The 23410-nt window shown below is 50.1% G+C and overlaps 1 protein-coding gene across 1 annotated transcript in view; it reads right to left on the bottom strand.

Annotated features, from left to right (window-relative positions):
- Window positions 1-23410, bottom strand: part of LOC311116282 (protein CLEC16A-like) — a 137035-nt gene that overhangs the window by 22380 nt on the left and 91245 nt on the right. Inside the window, 5 exon segments of the mRNA XM_084191385.1 lie at window positions 376-504; window positions 5946-5996; window positions 10729-10773; window positions 15951-16081; window positions 21348-21467. Coding sequence (XP_084047511.1) covers window positions 376-504; window positions 5946-5996; window positions 10729-10773; window positions 15951-16081; window positions 21348-21467 — 476 coding nt within the window.

Raw genomic sequence — 23410 nt, 5'->3', positions numbered from 1 at the left:
TCAGTGTGTGTGTGTGTGTGTCTCAGTGTGTGTGTGTGTGTCTCAGTGTGTGTGTGTGTGTCAGTGTGTGTGTGTCTCAGTGTGTGTGTGTGTGTGTCTCAGTGTGTGTGTGTCTCAGTGTGTGTGTGTGTGTGTGTGTGTGTGTGTGTGTGTGTGTGTGTGTGTGTGTGTGTGTGTGTGTCTCAGTGTGTGTGTGTCTCAGTGTGTGTGTGTGTGTGTGTCTCAGTGTGTGTGTGTGTCTCAGTGTGTGTGTGTGTGTGTGTGTGTGTGTGTGTGTGTGTGTGTGTGTGTGTCAGTGTGTGTGTGTGTGTGTGCGTGTCAGTGTGTGTGTGTGTCTCAGTGTGTGTGTGTGTGTGTGTGTGTGTGTGTGTGTACCCGTCTGGTCTTCTCTACTCCTCCACAGGGCAGTCTCTTAACGAAGTCTATCCCAGTCAGAGGAGTCCCCGTTGGGGGAAGCAACACGGATGCATCCATCATCAGGTACTCCACGTTCAGGGGCTTGCTCTGGAGAGGGACGACACACACTCTATAATACTCTACTGGAATCCACAAATCACATTATATCATAAAGGGACTCAAACATTTCAAAAGGTATGGATGGGTGCATGGACACTTAAGGACACAAAAAAGCACCTTCTCCATACAGCGAGACTGACCATAACATCTGAAACAGAGCAGTACCTTCTCCATAAAGCAGGACTGACCATAACAGCTGAAACAGAGCAGTACCTTCTCCATACAGCTAGACTGACCATAACAGCTGAAACAGAGCAGTACCTTCTTCTCCATACAGCTAGACTGACCATAACAGCTGAAACAGAGCAGTACCTTCTCCTCCATACAGCTAGACTGACCATAACAGCTGAAACAGAGCAGTACCTTCTTCTCCATACAGCGAGACTGACCATAACAGCTGAAACAGAGCAGTACCTTCTCCTCCATACAGCTAGACTGACCATAACAGCTGAAACAGAGCAGCACCTTCTCCATACAGCTAGACTGACCATAACAGCTGAAACAGAGCAGTACCTTCTCCATACAGCTAGACTGACCATAACAGCTGAAACAGAGCAGTACCTTCTCCATACAGCTAGACTGACCATAACAGCTGAAACAGAGCAGCACCTTCTCCTCCATACAGCTAGACTGACCATAACAGCTGAAACAGAGCAGTACCTTCTCCATACAGCTAGACTGACCATAACAGCTGAAACAGAGCAGTACCTTCTCCTCCATACAGCTAGACTGACCATAACAGCTGAAACAGAGCAGTACCTTCTCCATACAGCTAGACTGACCATAACAGCTGAAACAGAGCAGTACCTTCTCCTCCATACAGCTAGACTGACCATAACAGCTGAAACAGAGCAGTACCTTCTCCTCCATACAGCTAGACTGACCATAACAGCTGAAACAGAGCAGTACCTTCTCCATACAGCTAGACTGACCATAACAGCTGAAACAGAGCAGTACCTTCTCCTCCATACAGCTAGACTGACCATAACAGCTGAAACAGAGCAGTACATTCTCCTCCATACAGCTAGACTGACCATAACAGCTGAAACAGAGCAGTACCTTCTCCATACAGCTAGACTGACCATAACAGCTGAAACAGAGCAGTACCTTCTCCTCCATACAGCTAGACTGACCATAACAGCTGAAACAGAGCAGTACCTTCTCCTCCATACAGCTAGACTGACCATAACAGCTGAAACAGAGCAGTACCTTCTCCTCCATACAGCTAGACTGACCATAACAGCTGAAACAGAGCAGTACCTTCTCCTCCATACAGCTAGACTGACCATAACAGCTGAAACAGAGCAGTACCTTCTCCTCCATACAGCTAGACTGACCATAACAGCTGAAACAGAGCAGTACCTTCTCCTCCATACAGCTAGACTGACCATAACAGCTGAAACAGAGCAGTACCTTCTCCTCCATACAGCTAGACTGACCATAACAGCTGAAACAGAGCAGTACCTTCTCCTCCATACAGCTAGACTGACCATAACAGCTGAAACAGAGCAGTACCTTCTCCTCCATACAGCTAGACTGACCATAACAGCTGAAACAGAGCAGTACCTTCTCCTCCATACAGCTAGACTGACCATAACAGCTGAAACAGAGCAGTACCTTCTCCTCCATACAGCTAGACTGACCATAACAGCTGAAACAGAGCAGTACCTTCTTCTCCATACAGCTAGACTGACCATAACAGCTGAAACAGAGCAGTACCTTCTCCATAAAGCTAGACTGACCATAACAGCTGAAACAGAGCAGTACCTTCTCCATACAGCTAGACTGACCATAACAGCTGAAACAGAGCAGTACCTTCTCCATACAGCTAGACTGACCATAACAGCTGAAACAGAGCAGTACCTTCTCCTCCATACAGCTAGACTGACCATAACAGCTGAAACAGAGCAGTACCTTCTTCTCCATACAGCTAGACTGACCATAACAGCTGAAACAGAGCAGTACCTTCTCCTCCATACAGCTAGACTGACCATAACAGCTGAAACAGAGCAGTACCTTCTCCTCCATACAGCTAGACTGACCATAACAGCTGAAACAGAGCAGTACCTTCTCCTCCATACAGCTAGACTGACCATAACAGCTGAAACAGAGCAGTACCTTCTCCATACAGCTAGACTGACCATAACAGCTAAAACAGAGCAGTACCTTCTCCATACAGCTAGACTGACCATAACAGCTGAAACAGAGCAGTACCTCCTTCTCCATACAGCTAGACTGACCATAACAGCTGAAACAGAGCAGTACCTTCTCCATACAGCTAGACTGACCATAACAGCTGAAACAGAGCAGTACCTTCTCCATACAGCTAGACTGACCATAACAGCTGAAACAGAGCAGTACCTTCTCCTCCATACAGCTAGACTGACCATAACAGCTGAAACAGAGCAGTACCTTCTCCTCCATTCAGCTAGACTGACCATAACAGCTGAAACAGAGCAGTACCTTCTCCTCCATACAGCTAGACTGACCATAACAGCTGAAACAGAGCAGTACCTTCTCCTCCATACAGCTAGACTGACCATAACAGCTGAAACAGAGCAGTACCTTCTCCTCCATACAGCTAGACTGACCATAACAGCTGAAACAGAGCAGTACCTTCTCCTCCATACAGCTAGACTGACCATAACAGCTGAAACAGAGCAGTACCTTCTCCTCCATACAGCTAGACTGACCATAACAGCTGAAACAGAGCAGTACCTTCTCCTCCATACAGCTAGACTGACCATAACAGCTGAAACAGAGCAGTACCTTCTCCTCCATACAGCTAGACTGACCATAACAGCTGAAACAGAGCAGTACCTTCTCCTCCATACAGCTAGACTGACCATAACAGCTGAAACAGAGCAGTACCTTCTCCATAGAGCTAGACTGACCATAACAGCTGAAACAGAGCAGTACCTTCTCCTCCATACAGCTAGACTGACCATAACAGCTTAAACAGAGCAGTACCTTCTCCATACAGCTAGACTGACCATAACAGCTGAAACAGAGCAGTACCTTCTCCTCCATACAGCTAGACTGACCATAACAGCTGAAACAGAACAGTACCTTCTCCTCCATACAGCTAGACTGACCATAACAGCTGAAACAGAGCAGTACCTTCTCCTCCATACAGCTAGACTGACCATAACAGCTGAAACAGAGCAGTACCTTCTCCTCCACTCAGCTAGACTGACCATAACAGCTGAAACAGAGCAGTACCTTCTCCTCCATACAGCTAGACTGACCATAACAGCTGAAACAGAGCAGTACCTTCTCCTCCATACAGCTAGACTGACCATAACAGCTGAAACAGAGCAGTACCTTCTTCTCCATACAGCTAGACTGACCATAACAGCTGAAACAGAGCAGTACCTTTGTCATGATGAGTTTTCTAGGTATCAAGTGATTACGAATTTAAGGATGTACGTGGTCCTCTGTAGCTCAATTGGTAGAGCACGGCGCTTGTAACGCCAGGGTAGTGGGGTTCGATCCCCGGGACCACCCATACGTAAAAAATGTATGCACGCATGACTGTAAGTCGCTTTGGATAAAAGCGTCTGCTAAATGGCACATTATTATTATTATTATTATGTACTTCGACACTTTTGATGAGGAGTTGATGTAAATGTTTTATTAGTCGTTACCATGGTTAGTTATAACAGACATTTGGGATTCACTCTCTCTTATACAGCCTGTTACAAACTTCTCCACGACCATCTGGTAATCATCGTGGGCCCATCCCTTTCTCTGTTGTTATTACCCTTTGCCCCCAGGTCATTATATCCTGTCCATCAATCACGCTACCCTAAACATTTATTTTTTAGTCATTTAGCAGACGCTCTTATCCAGAGCGACTTACAGGAGCAATTTAGGGTTAAGTGCCTTGCTCAAGGGGCACATCGACAGATTTTTCAACCTAGTCGGCTCGGGGGGGATTAGAACCAGCGACCTTTCGGTTACTGGGCACAACGCTCTTAACCACTAAAGCTACCTGCCGGACCAAACATCATTAATCTCCTTTGACATAACGGAATGTAGACTTTCTGGCACCAAACCAATGTATATACTAACTCTTTCCTGGTCCCCCACGATACTATGACATCATTACACCATTAAAAAAACATCATATCAACCTTCTTCTCCATACACACAATACCCCCATAATGTCAAAGTAGAATAATGTTTTCGAAAATGTTTACAAAAAAAAAAAAAAAAAATGAAAAGCTGAAATGTCTTTGAGTCAATAAGTATTCAACCCCCTTTGTTCTGGCAAGCCTAAATAAGTTCAGGAGTAAAAAATGTGCTTAACAAGTCACATAATAAGTTGCATGGTTCAGTCTTCTTTCCAACAGACACTGGGAGATGAATTCACCTTTCAGCAGGACAATAACCTAAAACACAAGGACAAATATACACTGGAGTTGCTTTCCAAGACGACGGTGAATGTTCCTGAGTGGCCTAGTTACAGTTTGAACTTAAATCTACGGCAAGAAAAGACTTGAAAATGGTTGTCTAGCAAAGATCAACAACCAATTTGACAGAGCTTGAAGAATTTTGAAAAGAATAATGAATGTTGCACAATCCAGGTGTGGAGAGCTCTGAGAGACTAACCCAGAAAGACTCACAGCTGTAATCGCTGCCAAAGGGGGATTCTAACATGTGTTGACTCAGGGGTAGTGTGAATACTTATGGAAATGAGATATTTCTGTATTTCATTTTTCAAAATCATGTTTTCACTTTGTCATTATGGGGTATTGTGTGTAGATGGGTGAGAGAGAAAAACAATTAGGTTAAATTTGTTTTGAATACAGGCTGTAAACACAACAAAATGCGGAATAAGTCAAGGGGTCTGAATACTTCCTGAAGGCGCTGTACGTGGCCGATGACTGTCAGACATCAATGCCACCGACTTGCACTTTTATCCAAGGCTGTCCAAGAGCGATACGAGAGGCTGGTTTTTTAATAAGAAGCATGCTTCATGTAGCAGTTGAATGGGGCGGCAGGTAGCTTTAGTGGGTAAGAGCGTTGTGCCCAGTAACAGAAAGGTCTCTGGTTCTAATCCCCCCCGAGCCGACTAGGTTGAAAAAAATCTGTCGATGTGCCCTTGAGCAAGGCACTTAACCCTAATTGCTCCTGTTAAGTCGCTCTGGATAAGAGTGTCTGCTAAATGACTAAAATTTAAATGTACTGAGCACCTCCCTCCACAACAACATCTGGCTTATACAAGAACGCACACACACACACACACACACACACACACACACACACACACACACACACACACACACACACACACACACACACAGATTATTCTCAGAACTATAACGCAGGAAAGTCATAACAACACAAAGAGAACATGTATATCGTGTTTGTGTGTGTGTGTGTGTGTGTGTGTGTGTGTGTGAGAGAGAAACAGGTGGACTAACCGTCATGCTCCTGTACTCGTCTTCAAACATGTCCAGGAAGATCTCCTCCCCCTGAGAGGAAGAGAGACACGAAGAGAGAGATCAAGGAAGAGAGAGCAATAGAGAGAGAGAAATAGAGAGTGAGACAAAGAGATACAAAATGAGTTAAATTGAGTTGAAACTAAAAAGGGAAAGTGAATCATGTCACTATTGCTTCTTTAAATAATCTGAAACATGGTGACTAGTCTCCTCTTTAAATAATCTGAAACATGGTGACTAGTCTCCTCTTTAAATCATCTGAAACATGGTGACTAGTCTCCTCTTTAAATCATCTGAAACATGGTGTCTAGACCCATCTTTAAATAATCTGAAACATGGTGTCTAGACCCATCTTTAAATCATCTGAAACATTGGTGACTATGCCAAACGGATCTAGACTCTAGTGGTGATTGGTGAATCATATCTACAGTCCAGGGGGTCAGGGTTCAGTTCATTAACAGCTACAGAGAAGGTCTGGCTGGCAACACAGTTTCTTTACAGGAAACTACAGAGGAGTTCCTTTACAGGAAACAAATTCAAGTTTTCAAGTTTTAAATGTCACATGCACAAGTACAGTGAAATGCCTTTCTCGCCAGCTCTAAACCCAACAACGCACTAACCAATGTAGCACTAAAAATAACACAAAGTAGCACAAAAACACACTAGAAATAAAGTACAGCCCTAACCCCTACAACCCTAACCCCTACAGCCCTAACCCCTACAGCCCTAACCCCTAACCCCTACAGCCCTAACCCCTACAGCCCTAACCCCTACAGCCCTAACCCTAACCCCTACAGCCCTAACCCCTACAGCCCTAACCCCTACAGCCCTAACCCCAACAGCCCTAACCCCTACAGCCCTAACCCCTACAGCCCTAACCCTAACCCCAACAGCCCTAACCCCTACAGCCCTAACCCCTACAGCCCTAACCCCTACAGCCCTAACCCCAACAGCCCTAACCCTAACCACTACAGCCCTAACCCCTACAGCCCTAACCCTAACCCCAACAGCCCTAACCCCAACAGCCCTAACCCTAACCACTACAGCCCTAACCCCTACAGCCCTAACCCCTAACCCGTACAGCCCTAACCCTAACCACTACAGCCCTACAGCCCTAACCCCTACAGCCCTAACCCCTACAGCCCTAACCCCTACAGCCCTAACCCCTACAGCCCTAACCCCTACAGCCCTAACCCCAACAGCCCTAACCCTAACCACTACAGCCCTAACCCCTACAGCCCTAACCCCTAACCCGTACAGCCCTAACCCTAACCACTACAGCCCTACAGCCCTAACCCCTACAGCCCTAACCCCTACAGCCCTAACCCCTACAGCCCTAACCCCTACAGCCCTAACCCCAACAGCCCTAACCCCAACAGCCCTAACCCCAACAGCCCTAACCCCTACAGCCCTAACCCCTACAGCCCTAACCCCTACAGCCCTAACCCTAACCCCTACAGCCCTAACCCCTACAGCCCTAACCCCAACAGCCCTAACCCCAACAGCCCTAACCCCAACAGCCCTAACCACTACAGCCCTAACCCCTACAGCCCTAACCCCAACAGCCCTAACCCCTACAGCCCTAACCCTAACCCCTACAGCCCTAACCCCTACAGCCCTAACCCCTACAGCCCTAACCCTAACCCCTACAGCCCTAACCCCTACAGCCCTAACCCCTACAGCCCTAACCCCTACAGCCCTAACCCTAACCCCTACAGCCCTAACCCTAACCACTACAGCCCTACAACCCTAACCCCTACAGCCCTAACCCCTACAGCCCTAACCCCTACAGCCCTAACCCCTACAGCCCTAACCCCTACAGCCCTAACCCCTACAGCCCTAACCCCAACAGCCCTAACCCCTACAGCCCTAACCCCAACAGCCCTAACCCCTACAGCCCTAACCCTAACCACTACAGCCCTAACCCCTACAGCCCTAACCCCTACAGCCCTAACCCCTACAGCCCTAACCCTAACCCCTACAGCCCTAACCCTAACCCCTACAGCCATAACCCCTACAGCCCTAACCCCTACAGCCCTAACCCTAACCCCTACAGCCCTAACCCCTACAGCCATAACCCCTACAGCCCTGACCCCTACAGCCCTAACCCCTACAGCCCTAACCCCTACAGCCCTAACCCTAACCCCTACAGCCCTAACCCCTACAGCCCTAACCACTACAGCCCTAACCCCTACAGCCCTACAGCCCTGACCACTACAGCCCTAACCCCTACAGCCCTAACCCCTACAGCCCTAACCCCTAACCCCTACAGCCCTAACCCTAACCACTACAGCCCTACAACCCTAACCCCTACAGCCCTAACCCCTACAGCCCTAACCCCTACAGCCCTAACCCCTACAGCCCTAACCCCTACAGCCCTAACCTCTACAGCCCTAACCCCTACAGCCCTAACCCTAACCCCTACAGCCCTAACCCCAACAGCCCTAACCCCTACAGCCCTAACCCCAACAGCCCTAACCCCTACAGCCATAACCCCTACAGCCCTAACCCCTACAGCCCTAACCCTAACCCCTACAGCCCTAACCCCTACAGCCCTAACCCCTACAGCCCTAACCCCTACAGCCCTAACCCCTACAGCCCTAACCCTTACAGCCCTAACCCTAACCCCTACAGCCCTAACCCCTACAGCCCTAACCACTACAGCCCTAACCACTACAGCCCTAACCCCTACAGCCCTAACCCCTACAGCCCTAACCCTAACCCCTACAGCCCTAACCACTACAGCCCTAACCCTAACCCCTACAGCCCTAACCCCTACAGCCCTAACCCCTACAGCCCTAACCCCTACAGCCCTAACCCTAACCCCTACAGCCCTAACCCCTACAGCCCTACAGCCCTAACCACTACAGCCCTAACCCCTACAGCCCTAACCCCTACAGCCCTAACCACTACAGCCCTAACCCCTACAGCCCTAACCCCTACAGCCCTAACCCTAACCCCTACAGCCCTAACCCTAACCCCTACAGCCCTAACCCCTACAGCCCTACAGCCCTAACCCCTACAGCCCTAACCCTAACCCCTACAGCCCTAACCCCTACAGCCCTAACCCTAACCCCTACAGCCCTAACCCCTACAGCCCTAACCCCTACAGCCCTAACCCTAACCCCTACAGCCCTAACCCCTACAGCCCTAACCCTAACCCCTACAGCCCTAACCCCTACAGCCCTAACCCCTACAGTCCTAACCCCTACAGCCCTAACCCTAACCCCTACAGCCCTAACCCTAACCCCTAAAGCCCTAACCCCTACAGCCCTAACCCCTACAGCCCTAACCCTAACCACTACAGCCCTAACCCTAACCCCTACAGCCCTAACCCCTACAGCCCTAACCCCTACAGCCCTAATCCTAACCCCTACAGCCCTAACCCCTACAGCCCTAACCCCTACAGCCCTAACCCCTACAGCCCTAACCCTAACCCCTACAGCCCTACAGCCCTAACCCCTACAGCCCTAACCCCTACAGCCCTAACCCTAACCCCTACAGCCCTAACCCTAACCCCTACAGCCCTAACCCCTACAGCCCTAACCCCTACAGCCCTAACCCTAACCCCTACAGCACTAACCCTAACCCCTACAGCCCTAACCCCTACAGCCCTAACCCCTACAGCCCTAACCCTAACCCCTACAGCCCTAACCCCTACAGCCCTAACCCCTACAGCCCTAACCCTAACCCCTACAGCCCTAACCCCTACAGCCCTAACCCCTACAGCCCTAACCCCTACAGCCCTAACCCCTACAGCCCTAACCCCTACAGCCCTACAGCCCTAACCCCTACAGCCCTAACCCCTACAGCCCTAACCCCTACAGCACTAACCCTAACCCCTACAGCCCTAACCCCTACAGCCCTAACCCCTACAGCACTAACCCTAACCCCTACAGCCCTAACCCCTACAGCCCTGACCCCTACAGCCCTAACCCCTACAGCCCTAACCCCTACAGCCCTAACCCCTACAGCCCTAACCCCTACAGCCCTACAGCCCTAACCCTAACCCCTACAGCCCTAACCCCTACAGCCCTAACCCCTACGGCCCTAACCCCTACAGCCCTAACCCTAACCCCTACGGCCCTAACCCCTACAGCCCTAACCCTAACCCCTACAGCCCTAACCCCTACAGCCCTAACCCCTACAGCCCTAACCCCTACAGCCCTAACCCCTACAGCCCTGACCCCTACAGCCCTAACCCCTACAGCCCTAACCCCTACAGCAGGGATCATCAACTAGATTCAGCCGCGGGCCAATTTTTAATTGAGTGGATGGTCAGGGGGCCGGAACATAAATGCAAAATTGACCGCAAGAAGCCGAAACAGATATAATATTGAACTCCCCCCCCACCACCACCCCACCCAAAGCCCCCCTACACTAACTAACCCATACCCTTTCAGCCTGACAGGAGATACACCACCAAAGGCATTACTGGGGAGAAACTGAGTTAAGCTCTACACTGGTGTTGTAAAAACACCAGACCCAAGGGTGTGAGAGGAACACTGGCTTTGTAGACGTGTTTTCCTACATTACCAGGAACACAATGTCCCTCACAAGGCACCAGAACGCCTTGACAAGGTAGGATAACAAGAATGAAGGCTTAACGTGTGTGTACGTGTGTGTACGTGTATGTGTATGTGTATATGTGTGTGTGTGTGTGTGTGTGTGTGTGTGTGTGTGTATGTGTGTGTGTGTGTGTGTGTATGTGTGTGTGCGTGCGTCCGTGCGTGCGTGCGTGCGTGAGAGAGAGAGGAAAACTTACCTTATAGAAGCGTCGTAGCAGATGCAGACTCTCTTCTCTGGCTCCCTGAAACACACAGAATACACATCACACTTACTGGGTAGTTCTGAACACACACTCCTCGACACCACACACACTCCTCAACCAGGAGACAGACAGAGAGACACACACAGACAGACAGACAGACAGAGAGACAGCCAGAGAGACAGAGAAATAGCCATAGAGACAGCCAGAGAGACAGCCAGAGAGACAGCCAGAGAGACAGCCAGAGAGACAGTCAGAGAGACAGCCAGAGAGACAGTCAGAGAGACAGCCAGAGAGACAGAGAGACAGCCAGAGAGACAGCCAGAGAGACAGTCAGACAGCCAGAGAGACAGCCAGAGAGACAGTCAGACAGCCAGAGAGACAGCCAGAGAGACAGAGAGACAGCCAGAGAGACAGCCAGAGAGACAGCCAGAGAGACAGCCAGAGAGACAGCCAGAGAGACAGCCAGAGAGACAGCCAGAGAGACAGTCAGACAGCCAGAGAGACAGCCAGAGAGACAGCCAGAGAGACAGTCAGAGAGACCAAAGACCTGATATACAGGTAACTGCCAAAATACTAATGTAAAAGTGTCTTAACAGGGCATTGGGCCACCAGCCAGCCAGAACAGCTTCAATGCACCTTGGCATAGATTCTACAAGGAACTCTACGACACCATTCTTCCACGAGGAATTCCATCATTTGGTGTTTTGTTGATGGTGGTGGAAAACGCTGTCTCAGGCGACCGCTCCAGAACCTCCCGTAAGTGTTGAATTGGGTTGAGGTACTGGTGACAGACGGCCATGGCACACAGGTTTACACCACTCATGCTCATTAAACCCTTCAGGGACCACTCAAGCCCTGTGTCATCCTATCGGAGCACAGCCATGACAGGCAAAATAATGGCCTGCCCAGCATTTTTTATACATGACCCCCTAAGCATGATGGGATGTTTAATGACTTAATGAACTCAGGAACCGCTCATGTGTGGAAGCACCCGCTTTCAATAGACTTTGTGTCCCACCCATTTCCTCAAGGGTTTCCTTTATTCTGTTAGTTACCCGTATCTCAGCACTGACAGAGCCAGAGACATTAGATCCTGTCATTCACGGGGTTTCAAGAACAAACATTCCTTCATGGGTTAAAGTGGTATTCCAATAATAAAATCAGCCAGAGACATTAGATGGTCATCCTCGTGAAGTAGAGAGGAAATAGTGGAGTACTATTGTGCAGGTACCAGGAATGGGGGAGGAAGCAGGAAGGAATGGGGGAGGAAGCAGGAAGGAATGGGGGATGATGTCATTCAGGGCTGTTATGAACAATACTTCCTGGTTAAAAAGGTTGCTATTCCAATTAAAACAAACAGACTATTTTGTGACAAGAGTCAGAGATTCCATTGTGGTGCAAGAAAGGAAATACTGGAACGAAATTATTCATTTAACAAGAAGAAGAGGAGGAGGAGGATGAGTGTTGCAAAGAAAACAAATGTCATACAGAGAGAGAGGAGGGTATTGGGCTGGGGTCCAGAGAGGAGGGTATTGGGCTGGGGTCCAGAGAGGAGGGTATTGGGCTGGGGTCCAGAGAGGAGGGCTGGGGTCCAGAGAGGAGGGTATAGGGCTGGGGTCCAGAGAGGAGGGTATAGGGCTGGGGTCCAGAGAGGAGGGCTGGGGTCCAGAGAGGAGGGCTGGGGTCCAGAGAGGAGGGCTGGGGTCCAGAGAGGAGGGAATTGGGCTGGGGTCCAGAGAGGAGGGTATAGGGCTGGGGTCCAGAGAGGAGGGTATTGGGCTGGGGTCCAGAGAGGAGGGTATAGGGCTGGGGTCCAGAGAGGAGGGTATTGGGCTGGGGTCCAGAGAGGAGGGTATAGGGCTGGGGTCCAGAGAGGAGGGTATTGGGCTGGGGTCCAGAGAGGAGGGTATTGGGCTGGGGTCCAGAGAGGAGGGCTGGGGTCCAGAGAGGAGGGTATTGGGCTGGGGTCCAGAGAGGAGGGTATAGGGCTGGGGTCCAGAGAGGAGGGTATAGGGCTGGGGTCCAGAGAGGAGGGTATTGGGCTGGGGTCCAGAGAGGAGGGCTGGGGTCCAGAGAGGAGGGCTGGGGTCCAGAGAGGAGGGCTGGGGTCCAGAGAGGAGGGTATTGGGCTGGGGTCCAGAGAGGAGGGTATTGGGCTGGGGTCCAGAGAGGAGGTTATTGGGCTGGGGTCCAGAGAGGAGGGTATTGGGCTGGGGTCCAGAGAGGAGGGTATTGGGCTGGGGTCCAGAGAGGAGGGTATTGGGCTGGGGTCCAGAGAGGAGGGTATTGGGCTGGGGTCCAGAGAGGAGGGTATTGGGCTGGGGTCCAGAGAGGAGGGTATTGGGCTGGGGTCCAGAGAGGAGGGTATTGGGCTGGGGTCCAGAGAGGAGGGAATTGGGCTGGGGTCCAGAGAGGAGGGTATTGGGCTGGGGTCCAGAGAGGAGGGTATTGGGCTGGGGTCCAGAGAGGAGGGTATTGGGCTGGGGTCCAGAGAGGAGGGTATTGGGCTGGGGTCCAGAGAGGAGGGTATTGGGCTGGGGTCCAGAGAGGAGGGAATTGGGCTGGGGTCCAGAGAGGAGGGTATTGGGCTGGGGTCCAGAGAGGAGGGTATTGGGCTGGGGTCCAGAGAGGAGGGTATTGGGCTGGGGTCCAGAGAGGAGGGTATTGGGTTGGGGTCCAGAGAGGAGGGTATTGGGCTGGGGTCCAGAGAGGAGGGCTGGGGTCCAGAGAGGAGGGCTGGGGTCCAGAGAGGAGGGCTGGGGTCCAGAGAGGAGGGCTGGGGTCCAGAGAGGAGGGCTGGGGTCCAGAGAGGAGGGTATTGGGCTGGGGTCCAGAGAGGAGGGTATTGGGCTGGGGTCCAGAGAGGAGGGCTGGGGTCCAGAGAGGAGGGTATTGGGCTGGGGTCCAGAGAGGAGGGCTGGGGTCCAGAGAGGAGGGCTGGGGTCCAGAGAGGAGGGTATTGGGCTGGGGTCCAGAGAGGAGGGTATAGGGCTGGGGTCCAGAGAGGAGGGTATTGGGCTGGGGTCCAGAGAGGAGGGCTGGGGTCCAGAGAGGAGGGCTGGGGTCCAGAGAGGAGGGTATTGGGCTGGGGTCCAGAGAGGAGGGTATAGGGCTGGGGTCCAGAGAGGAGGGTATAGGGCTGGGGTCCAGAGAGGAGGGTATTGGGCTGGGGTCCAGAGAGGAGGGTATTGGGCTGGGGTCCAGAGAGGAGTGTATTGGGCTGGGGTCCAGAGAGGAGGGTATTGGGCTGGGGTCCAGAGAGGAGGGTATTGGGCTGGGGTCCAGAGAGGAGGGCTGGGGTCCAGAGAGGAGGGTATTGGGCTGGGGTCCAGAGAGGAGGGCTGGGGTCCAGAGAGGAGGGCTGGGGTCCAGAGAGGAGGGCTGGGGTCCAGAGAGGAGGGTATTGGGCTGGGGTCCAGAGAGGAGGGTATTGGGCTGGGGTCCAGAGAGGAGGGTATTGGGCTGGGGTCCAGAGAGGAGGGTATTGGGCTGGGGTCCAGAGAGGAGGGTATAGGGCTGGGGTCCAGAGAGGAGGGCTGGGGTCCAGAGAGGAGGGTATTGGGCTGGGGTCCAGAGAGGAGGGCTGGGGTCCAGAGAGGAGGGCTGGGGTCCAGAGAGGAGGGTATAGGGCTGGGGTCCAGAGAGGAGGGTATTGGGCTGGGGTCCAGAGAGGAGGGCTGGGGTCCAGAGAGGAGGGTATAGGGCTGGGGTCCAGAGAGGAGGGTATAGGGCTGGGGTCCAGAGAGGAGGGTATTGGGCTGGGGTCCAGAGAGGAGGGTATTGGGCTGGGGTCCAGAGAGGAGGGTATTGGGCTGGGGTCCAGAGAGGAGGGCTGGGGTCCAGAGAGGAGGGTATTGGGCTGGGGTCCAGAGAGGAGGGTATTGGGCTGGGGTCCAGAGAGGAGGGTATAGGGCTGGGGTCCAGAGAGGAGGGCTGGGGTCCAGAGAGGAGGGTATTGGGCTGGGGTCCAGAGAGGAGGGTATTGGGCTGGGGTCCAGAGAGGAGGGTATTGGGCTGGGGTCCAGAGAGGAGGGTATTGGGCTGGGGTCCAGAGAGGAGGGTATTGGGCTGGGGTCCAGAGAGGAGGGCTGGGGTCCAGAGAGGAGGGTATTGGGCTGGGGTCCAGAGAGGAGGGTATAGGGCTGGGGTCCAGAGAGGAGGGTATTGGGCTGGGGTCCAGAGAGGAGGGTATAGGGCTGGGGTCCAGAGAGGAGGGTATAGGGCTGGGGTCCAGAGAGGAGGGCTGGGGTCCAGAGAGGAGGGTATTGGGCTGGGGTCCAGAGAGGAGGGTATTGGGCTGGGGTCCAGAGAGGAGGGTATTGGGCTGGGGTCCAGAGAGGAGGGTATTGGGCTGGGGTCCAGAGAGGAGGGTATTGGGCTGGGGTCCAGAGAGGAGGGTATTGGGCTGGGGTCCAGAGAGGAGGGTATTGGGCTGGGGTCCAGAGAGGAGGGTATAGGGCTGGGGTCCAGAGAGGAGGGTATTGGGCTGGGGTCCAGAGAGGAGGGTATTGGGCTGGGGTCCAGAGAGGAGGGTATTGGGCTGGGGTCCAGAGAGGAGGGTATTGGGCTGGGGTCCAGAGAGGAGGGTATTGGGCTGGGGTCCAGAGAGGAGGGTATTGGGCTGGGGTCCAGAGAGGAGGGCTGGGGTCCAGAGAGGAGGGTATTGGGCTGGGGTCCAGAGAGGAGGGTATTGGGCTGGGGTCCAGAGAGGAGGGTATTGGGCTGGGGTCCAGAGAGGAGGGTATTGGGCTGGGGTCCAGAGAGGAGGGTATTGGGCTGGGGTCCAGAGAGGAGGGTATTGGGCTGGGGTCCAGAGAGGAGGGTATTGGGCTGGGGTCCAGAGAGGAGGGTATTGGGCTGGGGTCCAGAGAGGAGGGTATTGGGCTGGGGTCCAGAGAGGAGTGTGGACAGGGGACTTAACTGACCATCTGCAAGTTAAACAAAAAGGTGGAAGCTCCTTAGAACGATCTAGAACCTTCAGCTCTGTAAGGTGGAAGCTGCTTAGAACGATCTAGACCCTTCAGATCTGTAAGGTGGAAGCTGCTTAGAACGATCCAGACCCTTCAGATCTGTAAGGTGGAAGCTCCTTAGAACGATCCAGACCCTTCAGATCTGTAAGGTGGAAGCTGCTTAGAATGATCCAGACCCTTCAACCTAACATCAAGAGGTTAGGACCAAGGGGGAGGGAGTGAATTGGGAGTAACTGACACACTCACCTCTAGACAGGCCAGGTGTACGTCCTTGATGATGCAGTGAGAAGGAGAGGAAGAGGAGGAGGAAGAGGAGAGGACCGACCGTTTCAACAGTAGACAGCTCAGCTCCAGAGTAGCCAGACGTACCTTACCATCTATATACACAAACAAACACACACACACACACACACACACACACACACACACACACACACACACACACACACGTTTGGGGGTTTGGACGTGTTTAACTATTAGTGACCAGAAGTCCCCACAAGAATAGTAAACAAACAAAAATTGGACCAACTGGGGACATTTTGTTGGTCCCCACGAGGTCAAATGCTATTTCTAGGGGGTTTAGGGTTAAGGTTAGAATTAGTGTTAGGAGCTAGGTTTAGAGTTAGGGTTAGGAGCTAGGGTTAGGGTTAGGGGCTAGGGTTAGGAGATAGGAGCTAGGGTTAGGGTTAGGAGCTAGAGTTAGGGTTAGGAGCTAGGGTTAGGGTTAGGGGCTAGGGTTAGGAGCTAGGGTTAGGGTTAGGAGCTAGGGTTAGGAGCTAGGGTTAGGGTTAGGAGCTAGGGTTAGGAGCTAGGGTTAGGGTTAGGAGCTAGGGTTAGGAGCTAGGGTTAGGGTTAGGAGCTAGAGTTAGGGTTAGGGTTAGGAGCTAGGGTTAGGGTTAGGAGCTAGGGTTAGGGTTAGGAGCTAGGGTTAGGGTTAGGAGCTAGGGTTAGGAGTTAGGGTTAGGAGCTAGGGTTAGGGTTAGGAGCTAGGGTTAGGAGCTAGGGGTAGGGTTAGGAGCTAGGGTTAGGAGCTAGGGTTAGGGTTAGGAGCTAGGGTTAGGAGCTAGGGTTAGGAGCTAGGGTTAGGAGCTAGGGTTAGGGTTAGGAGCTAGGGTTAGGGTTAGGAGCTAGGGTTAGGAGCTAGGGTTAGGAGCTAGGGTTAGGGTTAGGAGCTAGGGTTAGGGTTAGGAGCTAGGGTTAGGGTTAGGAGCTAGGGTTAGGGTTAGGAGCTAGGGTTAGGAGCTAGGGTTAGGGTTAGGAGCTAGGGTTAGGGTTAGGAGCTAGGGTTAGGGTTAGGAGCTAGGGTTAGGAGCTAGGGTTAGGGTTAGGAGCTAGGGTTAGGAGCTAGGGTTAGGGTTAGGAGCTAGGGTTAGGAGCTAGGGTTAGGGTTAGGAGCTAGGGTTAGGAGCTAGGGCTAGGGTTAGGAGCTAGGGTTAGGGTTAGGAGCTAGGGTTAGGAGCTAGGGTTAGGGTTAGGAGCTAGGGTTAGGAGCTAGGGTTAGGGTTAGGAGCTAGGGTTAGGAGCTAGGGCTAGGAGCTAGGGCTAGGGTTAGGAGCTAGGGTTAGGGTTAGGAGCTAGGGTTAGGAGCTAGGGTTAGGGTTAGGAGCTAGGGTTAGGAGCTAGGGTTAGGGTTAGGAGCTAGGGTTAGGAGCTAGGGTTAGGAGCTAGGGTTAGGGTTAGGAGCTAGGGTTAGGAGCTAGGGTTAGGGTTAGGAGCTAGGGTTAAAATCAAATCAAATCAAATCAAATCAAATCAAATTTTATTGGTCACATGCGCCGAATACAACAGGTGCAGACATTACAGTGAAATGCTTACTTACAGCCCTTAACCAACAGTGCATTTATTTTAAACAAAAAAGTAAGAATAAAACAACAACAAAAAAGTGTTGAGAAAAAAAAGAGCAGAAGTAAAAAATAAAGTGACAGTAGGGAGGCTATATATACAATAGAATAAAGTGACAGTAGGGAGGCTATATATACAGGGGGGTACCGTTGCATAGTAAACGTGCGGGGGCACCGGCCAGTTGAGGCAGTTGAGGCAATATGTACATGTGGGTAGAGTTAAAGTGACTATGCATAAATACTTAACAGAGTAGCAGCAGCGTAAAAAGGATGGGGTGGGGGGGCAGTGCAAATAGTCCGGGTAGCCATGATTAGCTGTTCAGGAGTCTTATGGCTTGGGGGTAGAAGCTGTTGAGAAGTCTTTTGGACCTAGACTTGGCACTCCGGTACCGCTTGCCGTGCGGTAGCAGAGAGAACAGTCTATGACTAGGGTGACTGGAGTCTTTGACAATTTTGAGGGCCTTCCTCTGACACCGCCTGGTATAGAGGTCCTGGATGGCAGGGAGCTTTGCCCCAGTGATGTACTGGGCCGTACGCACTACCCTCTGTAGTGCCTTGCGGTCAGAGGCCAAGCAGTTGCCATACCAGGCGGTGATGCAACCAGTCAGGATGCTCTCGATGGTGCAGCTGTAGAATTTTTTGAGGATCTGAGGACCCATGCCAAATCTTTTTAGTCTCCTGAGGGGGAATAGGCTTTGTCGTGCCCTCTTCACGACTGTCTTGGTGTGTTTGGACCATGATAGTTCGTTGGTGATGTGGACACCAAGGAACTTGAAGCTCTCAACCTGTTCCACTACAGCCCCGTCGATGAGAATGGGGGCGTGCTCAGTCCTCTTTTTTTTCCTGTAGTCCACAATCATCTCCTTTGTCTTGGTCACGTTGAGGGAGAGGTTGTTGTCCTGGCACCACACGGCCAGATCTCTGACCTCCTCCCTATAGGCTGTCTCATCGTTGTCGGTGATCAGGCCTACCACTGTTGTGTCGTCGGCAAACTTAATGATGGTGTTGGAGTCGTGCCTGGCCATGCAGTCATGGGTGAACAGAGAGTACAGGAGGGGACTGAGCACGCACCCCTGAGGGGCCCCCGTGTTGAGGATCAGTGTGGCAGATGTGTTGTTACCTACCCTTACCACCTGGGGGCGGCCCGTCAGGAAGTCCAGGATCCAGTTGCAGAGGGAGGTGTTTAGTCCCAGGATCCTTAGCTTAGTGATGAGCTTTGAGGGCACTATGGTGTTGAATGCTGAGCTGTAGTCAATGAATAGCATTCTCACGTAGGTGTTCCTCTTGTCCAGGTGGGAAAGGGCAGTGTGGAGTGCGATAGAGATTGCATCATCTGTGGATCTGTTGGGGCGGTATGCAAATTGGAGTGGGTCTAGGGTTTCTGGGATTATGCTGTTGATGTGAGCCATGACCAGTCTTTCAAAGCACTTCATGGCTACAGACGTCAGTGCCACGGGTCGGTAGTCATTTAGGCAGATTACTGAACAGCGCCGGAAGAAGATGGCTGCCGTTTTACAGCCCTCTAACCAATTGTACTATTATGTGTGTTTTTCCGCGTTATTTGTAATTTATTTTGTACATAATGTTTATGCCATCGTCTCTTATAACCAAAGAGAGCTTCTGGATATCAGGACAGCGATTACTCACCTCGCGTTGGACGAACACTTTTTCTTCAACGAGGCGTTCGCGAAGGATATTCTACAGACTCCAGACAAGGCCCAGATCCCCGTCATTCGCGTGAGGAAGAGACGGAGATACCGTGGACGTAGGTCGGGGTGCCTTGTAAAGATCCGACGGCGAACGAGTAAACTGCCTCTCCCATCAATCCTATTAGCCAACGTTCAAGCTTTGGATAATAAAATGGACGATTTAAGATTACGGTTATCCTACCAACGGGACATTAAAAACTGTAATATCTTATGTTTCACGGAGTCGTGGCTGAATGACAACAATGACAACATTCAGCTAGCAGGCTATACGCTACATCGGCAGGACAGAACGGCAGACTCGGGTAAGACGAGGGGTGGCGGTCTCTGTATTTTTGTAAACAACAGCTGGTGCACAAAATCAAATACTAAGGAAGTCTCAAGGTTTTGCTCGCCTGAGGTAGAGTATCTTATGATAAGCTGTAGACCACACTATTTACCAAGAGAGTTTTCATCTATACTTTTCATAGCTGTCTATTTACCACCACAAACCAATGCTGGCATTAAGATTGCACTGAATGAGTTGTACAAGGCCATTAATCAACAGGAAAACGCTCATCCAGATGCAGCGCTCCTAGTAGCAGGGGACTTTAATGCAGGGAAACTTAAATCCGTTCTACCTCATTTCTACCAGCATGTTAAATGTGCAACCAGAGGGGAAAAAACTCTAGACCACCTTTACTCCACACACAGAGACGCATACAAAGCTCTCCCTCGCCCTCCATTTAGCAAATCTGACCATAACTCTATCCTCCTGATTCCTGCTTATAAGCAAAAACTGAAGCAGGAAGCACCAGTGACTCGGCTAATAAAAAAGTGGTCAGATGACGCAGATGCTAAGCTACAGGACTGTTTTGCTAGCACAGACTGGAACATGTTCAGGGATTCTTCAGACAGCATTGAGGAGTACACCACATCAGTCACTGGCTTCATCAATAAGTGCATCGATGATGTCGTCCCCACAGTGACCGTACGTACATACCCCAACCAGAAGCCATGGATTACAGGAAACATCCGCACTGAGCTAAAGGGTAGAGCTGCCGCTTTCAAGGAACGGGACTCTAACCCGGACGCTTATAAGAAATCCCGCTATGACCTCCGACGAACCATCAAACAGGCAAAGAGTCAATACAGGTCTAAGATTGAATCATACTACACTGGCTCTGACGCTCGTCGGATGTGGCAGGGCTTGAAAACTATTACAGACTACAAAGGGAAGCACAGCCGCGAGCTGCCCAGTGACACAAGCCTACCAGACGAGCTAAACCACTTCTATGCTCGCTTCGAGGCAAGCAACACTGAAGCATGCATGAGAGCACCAGCTGTTCCGGACGACTATGTGATCACGCTCTCCGTAGCCGATGTGAGTAAGACTTTTAAGCAGGTCAACATTCACAAGGCCGCAGGGCCAGACGGATTACCAGGACGTGTACTCCGAGCATGTGCTGACCAACTGGCAAGTGTCTTCACTGACATTTTCAACATGTCCCTGACTGAGTCTGTAATACCAACATGTTTCAAGCAGACCACCATAGTCCCCGTGCCCAAGAACTCTAAGATAACCTGCCTAGGGCTAGGGTTAGGAGCTAGGGTTAGGGTTAGGAGCTAGGGTTAGGAGCTAGGGTTAGGGTTAGGAGCTAGGGTTAGGAGCTAGGGTTAGGGTTAGGAGCTAGGGTTAGGAGCTAATGTTAGGAGCTAGGGTTAGGAGCTAGGGTTAGGGTTAGGAGCTAGGGTTAGGAGCTAGGGTTAGGAGCTAGGGTTAGGAGCTAGGGTTAGGGTTAGGGTTAGGAGCTAGCGTTAGGAGCTAGGGTTAGGGTTAGGAGCTAGGGTTAGGAGCTAATGTTAGGAGCTAGGGTTAGGAGCTAGGGTTAGGGTTAGGAGCTAGGGTTAGGGTTAGGAGCTAGGTTTAGGTAAAATAGGATTTTTAACAGGACTGAATGGTGTGTCCCCACAAGGTTAGCTGTACCAGACTGTGTGTGTGTGTGTTACCTGGCTGTGGGTTAGGGTTAGGGTTAGGAGCTAGGTTTAGGTAAAACAGGACTGAATGGTGTGTCCCCACAAGGTTAGCTGTACCAGACTGTGTGTGTGTGTGTTACCTGGCTGTGAGGCCACGTTCATCACTCGTATGAGTCTCTCCACTAACACATGACTGTAACAGCTCCTCTCCTGGTCCGGGACTGGTAACTGGAGCCGCTCCAACAACGCACTGTTGATACCTGGAGACACAAACACATTCACAAAGAGTCATAGCGCCTGTCTTGATCTGAACTCACATCTCAATAGAACATCATGATCCACTAAATCTGTTATCTGAACTCACATCTCAATAGAACATCATGATCCACTAATCTGTTATCTGAACTCACATCTCAATAGAACATCATGATCCACTAATCTGTTATCTGATTGACATCTCAATAGAACATCATGATCCACTAATCTGTTATCTGACCTGACATCTCAATAGAACATCATAATCCACTAATCTGTTATCTGATTGACATCTCAATAGAACGTCATAATCCACTAATCTGTTATCTGACCTGACATCTCAATAGAACATCATAATCCACTAATCTGTTATCTGATTGACATCTCAATAGAACATCATAATCCACTAATCTGTTATCTGATTGACATCTCAATAGAACATCATAATCCACTAATCTGTTATCTGATTGACATCTCAATAGAACATCATAATCCACTAATCTGTTATCTGATTGACATCTCAATAGAACATCATAATCCACTAATCTGTTATCTGATTGACATCTCAATAGAACATCATAATCCACTAATCTGTTATCTGAACTGACATCTCAATAGAACATCATGATCCACTAATCTGTTATCTGAACTGACATCTCAATAGAACATCATGATCCACTAATCTGTTATCTGATTGACATCTCAATAGAACATCATGATCCACTAATCTGTTATCTGAACTGACATCTCAATAGAACATCATGATCCACTAATCTGTTATCTGAACTGACATCTCAATAGAACATCATGATCCACTAATCTGTTATCGGATTGACATCTCAATAGAACATCATAATCCACTAATCTGTTATCTGAACTCACATCTCAATAGAACATCATAATCCACTAATCTGTTATCTGAACTCACATCTCAATAGAACATCATAATCCACTAATCTGTTATCTGATTGACATCTCAATAGAACATCATAATCCACTAATCTGTTATCTGAACTCACATCTCAATAGAACATCATAATCCACTAATCTGTTATCTGAACTCACATCTCAATAGAACATCATAATCCACTAATCTGTTATCTGATTGACATCTCAATAGAACATCATAATCCACTAATCTGTTATCGGATTGACATCTCAATAGAACATCATGATCCACTAATCTGTTATCTGAACTGACATCTCAATAGAACATCATGATCCACTAATCTGTTATCGGATTGACATCTCAATAGAACATCATAATCCACTAATCTGTTATCTGAACTCACATCTCAATAGAACATCATAATCCACTAATCTGTTATCTGATTGACATCTCAATAGAACATCATAATCCACTAATCTGTTATCTGAACTCACATCTCAATAGAACATCATAATCCACTAATCTGTTATCTGAACTCACATCTCAATAGAACATCATAATCCACTAATCTGTTATCTGATTGACATCTCAATAGAACATCATAATCCACTAATCTGTTATCGGATTGACATCTCAATAGAACATCATAATCCACTAATCTGTTATCTGATTGACATCTCAATAGAACATCATAATCCACTAATCTGTTATCTGAACTCACATCTCAATAGAACATCATAATCCACTAATCTGTTATCTGATTGACATCTCAATAGAACATCATAATCCACTAATCTGTTATCTGATTGACATCTCAATAGAACATCATGACACACTTTGAATCTTTGGATGTAGACTACTGTAGTAAAAAAGAGGTGGTGATAATTAGGTACCCCTTCCTTACCACATCGTTGGTTTGACTTCTAAAACCTTTATATCGATCTATTAAATTGATTTGAACTACTGTAGCTATTCTACTGTAGCTAACCAACTGCCTCTAACCTCCTGGCGCTAACCTTCCTGGCGCTAACCTTCCTGGCGCTAACCTTCCTGGCGCTA

This window comes from Coregonus lavaretus, assembly GCF_964263955.1.
Source record: "Coregonus lavaretus genome assembly, contig: HAP1_SCAFFOLD_439, whole genome shotgun sequence".
Taxonomy (NCBI): domain Eukaryota; kingdom Metazoa; phylum Chordata; class Actinopteri; order Salmoniformes; family Salmonidae; genus Coregonus; species Coregonus lavaretus.
Note: the sequence above shows the minus strand (reverse complement) of the source record. Positions and strands in the feature narration are given on the sequence as shown.